This window comes from Brassica oleracea, chromosome C9 (genome assembly GCF_000695525.1).
Source record: "Brassica oleracea var. oleracea cultivar TO1000 chromosome C9, BOL, whole genome shotgun sequence".
Lineage (NCBI taxonomy): Eukaryota > Viridiplantae > Streptophyta > Magnoliopsida > Brassicales > Brassicaceae > Brassica > Brassica oleracea.
In genome coordinates, this window is record NC_027756.1 from 8,709,745 (window position 1) to 8,717,161 (window position 7,417).

General features: G+C 26.4%; 1 protein-coding gene across 1 annotated transcript; it reads left to right on the forward strand.

The window, feature by feature from the left end:
• Positions 1–6,358: 6,358 nt before the first annotated feature.
• Positions 6,359–6,759, forward strand: LOC106317513. The gene has a single exon (XM_013755322.1). The coding sequence runs from the start codon at positions 6,385–6,387 to the stop codon at positions 6,703–6,705; it is 321 nt and encodes a 106-aa protein (XP_013610776.1). The 5' UTR covers positions 6,359–6,384; the 3' UTR covers positions 6,706–6,759.
• Positions 6,760–7,417: the final 658 nt, after the last annotated feature.

Consider the following 7,417-nt stretch of genomic DNA (forward strand, 5'->3'; position numbering starts at 1 on the left):
AAAAAATATTGAGTTGCATTTCAAATAAAAAGGTAAAGATATTAAAAATATTCTAATTAAAATATGTAAAATTTAATATAGTTTTAAGGAAATGGTCAAAATAAAAAAAAATTACACATAAAAAAATCATGATTTTTGTAAACCGGGCGGATTATTATTTATATGATATCGCAAACGAAAGAAAAATTTATATTTTTACAATTATCTAATTAAGTATGTATACTCATTTTTTTATATTTTTTTATATGATATCACACATTCGTAAAAAAATAGATAGTTTAAGATGCAAAAAAAAAATATTTACATTTACAAGTACATCATTTAATAAAATAAATAATTAAAAACTGAAAATTCATATCTGCGCTGGCGCGCGGATCATGATCTAGTTAGGTTGATTTTAAAAGGCTGACTTTAGAAAAATCCTAAATCGGTAAAATAGAAAACCTCGTGCTTAAAGTTTTTTGGGAAAATTGTTTTTTTAAGCCAAAAAAATGATAGCTATGTCTTATTAGACTATATACCTTATGTTCTATTAGGCTAAATATTTTCAAAACGACAATATTACCCTTAATTTTAATTAAAATTCGAACTTACAATTAATAAAACAATTATTAAATATTAAAATATAATTTTTAACTAAAATAATTAAAAAATATTAAAAATTCCCAAAAATATATAATATTGCAATATAACATTTTTTTGGTAGTGGACATATCATGTGCTTAGTAGCCCTCATACATATAACCGTAATATAATTGTTCTATTAATAATTAAACATATGCTTACTTCTTATTATTTATTTATTTGATTTCTAAATATTTGCATTATTTTTTCAACAAACGAATTATACACTCATTGTTATGCAATATTTGAAACCAAAAATATATAATATTGCATTTATATTAACTCTTACTTACAAGGATGCTTTATATAATATAAAAAATCTCTAATCCATCTGACTTTAGACTTAATTTCATAACAGATTTTAATAATTGTATACTTAAACAACTTTATTATAAAAATATGATAGAAATATTATGTTATCAATAACATAAAATCTCCAATATATTAATCATGGAGCATTACAACATGTTTTCGTAGCCACGTGTCATCACGATGATGATTCTTAGAATTCTTAGAAAAATAAGTTGGTCCATATAAACATTTTTTTCACACTAAAAAAGTACTTAATGGTCAATATAAACATATACTATGATTTTTATTAAACTAACTATCAAATTAATTAATGGTGTATAAAATAAATTTTTTTTTTCCTTAAATAAAAGCTACGAAATTACCTAATATGATTAACATATATATGACAATTAACGATTATGAATAATATATATTTGATACCAATTTTTATATCCTCTCTCTTTTTTGTTTAATTTTGTATTATTAAAGGAAGTTAAACAATCTTATATGTTATATTTTTAATTTTTTAAAACGACTATAAATTACTAAAAATGGTAAAAGTCACACATTAAAATTTTTGTGATCAATGGTTTAACTTTTTTTTGTTCAAGCAAGATACAAATGATTATATATCGTCGGGTAGGCGTTCAGATACCAGTTCGGATTCGTATCGGGTATTTCAATATAAATGTATAGAACCCGTTCGGATATTTCTACACTCCGGGTCGGGTTCGGGTATTTTATGTTCAAGTTCAAATACTTTGGGTCGCATTCGGATATTTAAATTTTTGAAAAAATAAATAAAATATTTATTGTTTAAGTTTTTTGTATTTAAAATATACTTTTAACTTACATGGTTTTTAAATTTTTAGAAGATTAAACTATTAATAGGTTTAGAGATAGAACTTTAAAAATAGAAATACATTAATTTAGTTGTTGTTTTAAAATTTTAGATGAACTTTTGTTAATGCAAGAAACAAGAGGTTGATATGTATTTTAAGTGAGTAGCAAATGCTTTTGTCCATAATTATATGTATATTATTTTATTTTGAGCAATGTGCATCATTAATATAATTATTTTGAATGAAATGAGAGAAGTAAACTTGAAAGATAGAGTTAAGTATATTTAAGTTTGGTTATCTTCGGATATCCGTTCGGGTTCGGATATTATCCGTTTAGGTTTGGATATACAATCTCTCCGAATTCAATAACCGTTCAGATATTTGCTACTTCGGTTCGTATTTTTGGATCAGATTCAGATACAAGTTTGGGTATCGAATAAAATGTCAGCCCAAATAAATCGTATGAATATGAAGTCTCATTAATCGATATTCATATTATATATATATATATATTAATATCATTTGAAATAAATTATATACTATATAAAATTATATAAATGTGTTAATTCTAAAATTTGCAGTGAAAAAGTTATTGAGATCTTAATATATTAATTTTGAAATTTGTGTTGAAAAATATTACATTTAAAGTTTTGTAATTAACAGTTTAAATTTTTGTTACAGTAAATATACAAATGTTAAAAAATCATATGATTAGGAAGTATCAATAATAAATATTTATATTAAAATATACTATATATCTATGTCACTAAAGTCTAATTTATACCTTATAAAGTATATAAAAAGATTGTTTTGATTTATTTATCAGAAACAAAAAATATATTGGTTTTGATTTATGTGTTTACTCTTATGTATATACTTTTTGTATACAAATTATTTTTTAAATAGGTATTTTCTAATATTTTATTTGATTTTGACAATCCCAGAAATACACTTCTTCAAATTAAAGTGATTTTTAATATTGGAAGCACTCTATATATTATTTCAGTCAAATTAAATAATTTAGTCTTGATTTTTATTCCTAAAAAGCTTTTAATGAAATATCATGACAAAATTTTAATCACCTCATTTTGAATTTGTTCGAAGAATGAGAGATTTGATCATTTGTTTATTATTTGTTTCTCTCTAATACCCTATCTAGCTATTATAATTGTAAAAATGAGAGATTTGTACTATTTATTATAAGTTTTTTGGTTTTTTATTTAATAAATCAAACAGTTGTAAGTTTATACATAGATTACATATACTAGAATTATAAAGTATTATATATTTTTTTGTATACTCTTAAATAACTAAACCTCAAAAGCGTAGACTAATAAAATAAGTAATTTGTTTTGTTGTTGTAGAATTAGATGATTTTATGACTGAACTGGTGAATATATACTAGACAAACATTTATATTTCGAGTCTGCATTTATATTCTATAACAACTTGATAGATTAGATTTGAACACTAACATGTTAAAATAGTTTGTCGGTGATTTTCTTCAAATTTTTGATTCTCAGATATGTATCTGGAGTGGAACTAATTTTTACACATATCTATCTTTTTTTAGTTGACACTTATGTAATTGATATCACTCAAATTTCCCTAAAGAGTGAATTACTCTCTCAAATAAGAGGTTCAGATGTTGTACTTAGGGATCGAATCCACATAGACTCTAGGATTACACAATAGATTTATAGTATTCGAATTAAGGCTAGATTAAATGATTTATAGGTTTTAAAGCAGTAAATGAATTGGTGAGCAAAATAATTGCTCGATTGATTTGATTTGAGGTTGTTAACAGTTGGGAGAATAGCTAGATTTAGGTATGTTCTCAGTTATGATAAGTAATACTTAAGTTGGGTCTTTAGGGGTTTATTGGTATTAATTGTTCTTGAATTCAAACTAAGATATAATCAATCTGATTATCTAATTTGGATCTCGGAATTCAACTCTCATATGTTAATCACGAGAAAGTGTCGATCGATGATTCGTTATGAATATCGATCGATACACTTTTCAAAATATCGATCGACAGGGCTATCGCTGCGTCGATCGATACTTCTTCCAGAAAGCCTTACAGACAGGTTTGATTTGTATTCTCTAACTCACTAGATCAACTCTCGTCTGTATCTAGTCAGTTAGATCATACTAGTTTATTTTCAGGTATTGGGTCAAGCAATGGCTTCATCCCAACTAATCCTAAGATCTAAGTTTAAAGGGTGATCAATCCTAAACTTAGCTTTAAGAACAACTAGATGAAAAACTATGTTTTTAAACACCCTAGCAATAGTTTAATTCAGTATTACATGTATCAACCTATTGAAAAACCTAAACCTAACAGCAAGAACTACTCAGACATATTCATAAAACACATAGTTATGATGGTTTGAATAATACTCAATAGATAAATAAAAACAGAATAGAGTAAAGAATACAAAGGGAGTTCAAGATCTTCCCTCTCTCATGGTGTACAGATCTCTCTCTCTCTCTCTAGAATAGTATGAAGCATAGCTGTCAACAATGGCTTAGAAAACAGTAAAATAGGGTTTCAGGTCATCCAGGGGTATATTAGTAATATGTGGTGACTTCTGGGCCTAAATTAGTCACGAAACAGGCTTGGCTTGTTTTCTGGGATCACTGTTGATCGACATTATGGGTGCACTGTCGATCGACATTCCATCATCTCCTCGAAAGCTTCCTCTCGCGAGGCAGACTGACCACTATTCAGTCAAACAGCCATAACTTCTTATACAAGATGCTGATTGACCTCAATGCTCTATCTTGTGTCAGAAGATGAGCTGAATCCAACGGTGGGAAGGTCTCCATCCATAGCTAAACATCTGACGCGTCTGGTGCAGCTCTGCACTGAAAAGGCTCCAAAATCATTATATTTCTCCAGAACGTACCTGAACCTGTAAACACTCTAAATAGACTCTATATAGTAGTAAATATATATTAAAATACTTATAGACCATGGCTAAAGTGGGTAAAATCCATGGTCTATCAGTAATTCACTGAATTCATAGAATAAGTTAAAAAAAATTAAATTCATATCAATGAAACAGAAACGAGAACGAAAACACGATTTTATAGAGTTAGAAAATGAAATCACTTATGGAGAATCAATAGTAAATAAATCGAGAGCAGAAAACCTAATTCTCTTTCGTCATTATACAATCGATGTTGCCTATTTTGTTTTGGTGATTTGTATCAGCCGAAAAACTTAATTTCCTTTTATACATATGAAGTCTTAAAAATAATTAAAATGAGCTGTAATACATTAACTCTACAACAATGATGATAAATTTAAGAGACCAACATTTGTATTCTTCATTTTACAATCGATAAAAACTGTAGTGTTGCAAAATGTTAACACCATTTAATTAACAAACATTATTATATGAATTCATCCCGCGCATGCGCACGGGTTATCATCTAGTTTCATATTATTCCTATTAGCATTCAAAACATTTTAAATGAAAAATATATAATAAATATAAATTAACTGATCAATTTTTTTGTATATTTAATATCATGATAATATTTATAAATTTTTATATAAAAAATTCAAAAGAATATTTAATATTTAGATAAAATTTTATTTTGTATATTTTATTTTAGTTTAAAAAGTTTATAAACAGAAATCAATATATATGCATAAATTACTATTTAAAAAAAACGATTTAATAAATAAAGAAACTGAATATTTCCAAATATTCTCTTCTCATATTTTTGGAACTGATTATCCTTATTCGTAGAATATGTATTATACTATATGTAGAATACAATAAACATGTTTGAAATTGATTTATACTAGTTTTAGATTTATAGTATTGTGTAGATTTTAATTTCTACCGGTTTTAGATTTATAGTAATGTGTAGATTCTGATTTTTACAGATTTTAGAATGATAGGTTAAGCGCAGAATGTGTTATCCAAATATTTTTATATTACTATTATTTACGTATATCACATATTCTAAACATAATAGATTCAATGAAAAAAGTGCATTACGTTTTCTATTGTGTAGAATGTCAATTATAGTTTTTGTAGAATAAAGTATGATATTATGATTTCAACATTTTTAGAATTGGAAAAAAAATATCAATAAGTTGATATAGGTATTTCATCAGTAGATACTATTTTTGATATTTTTTTTGTTTGTAAAACTATTATTTGAATTTTTTTTTGAAAATACTAAAGGGTATTAGAGAAAAAAATGGTACAAAAAAATTAGTTTAATAGGACATAGTTATCATTTTTTGGCCTAAAAAACAATTTTCCCAAGTTTTTTTTTGCAAAATGATGGTTACAAATATTAAAAATATATAATGTAAAAAAGAAAAGAAATTAAATTTCACCATTCTTTTCTTCTTTAATTAACTTGAACATTTGAGAGCAGCTGATTCGTAATCCACGCTGATATACTAAACTACACCCACCAATTATGAATCTCCCTAAAATCTGAAATTAGCCACTTTCCCCCAAAATTGTAGTCTGCCTAAATTTTCTCATTGCCTCTTACTTCAAATAGCCTAAAAATACTGGTTAAATATCTAGTCAGTATATATATGTGTAGATCAAATCACCATCCTCATCAATCTCACAACAACAACAACAAAATGTCTAAAACATCAATCCTTTTACCTTTTCTTCTCCTAATCATATTTGTCTCTACATCTCAAGCAAATCGTCAACTCTGGGATGGTGGTTTACTCGGATCCAAATCCGGGGTTAATAGGATTCCTGGATTTAAAGGAAATGTAGATTGGATGAATCCAACACATACGTGCACAATGCAAGGACCTTGTCGTGGTAAGAAGCTCACGTGTCCCGCAGAGTGCTACAAATCATCCAACGTTAACAAGGAAGGTTATAAAAGCAGCAGCAAGAGCGGAGGATGTACATTTGACTGTACTAATAAGTGTATCGCCTCTTGTTAATTTGGACATATATAAAATGTGGTCTTCTTATGCTATATTATCTTATAATCTATATATATATATATATATATATATATATATATATATATAAAAACGGCATTTGTATTGGAGAGTTTGTTTCTCTTTTGTATGGATACATTTTGATTAGTAGTGTTATATCACTCTATGTACATAATATATATACTAATGACATATAATATTTTGCGTTTCTCAAGTTGTATGAGAGATTCTGTAAGTCTTAAACTATGGCTTGATTCAGAAGTAAAAAGCTGAACAAGGTGATTTAGCACTTTAATTCGGAGGATTTCCATTTCATAATATAGTCTGTGTATGCAAAGATGAATAAAACATATATCCTCACACGGCTCTTTACTTTCGATTATAAAATATTCAAATATGCCATTCATCAGATTATAAGCATATTACTAGATTTTGATATATGCTTCAAAAGGACAGATTTTTTAGATTATAAATAAATTTTAATATGAATTAGAATTTTGGAATTATTGTGCATTATTATGTTACAAATTCATATTATATCAAAAAAGTGAATTTTTTTATAAAATTATTAATTTATGAATTAGTTTATTTGACATTTTGTATGTACACTCTTGTGCAAGTCTCTCCTAAACTTGAGTATTTTATCCGGACCAAAAAAAAACAATCTGAAACCAACCCAAAATCCAGGTTCTCTTCGGGATCGGGTCAAAGA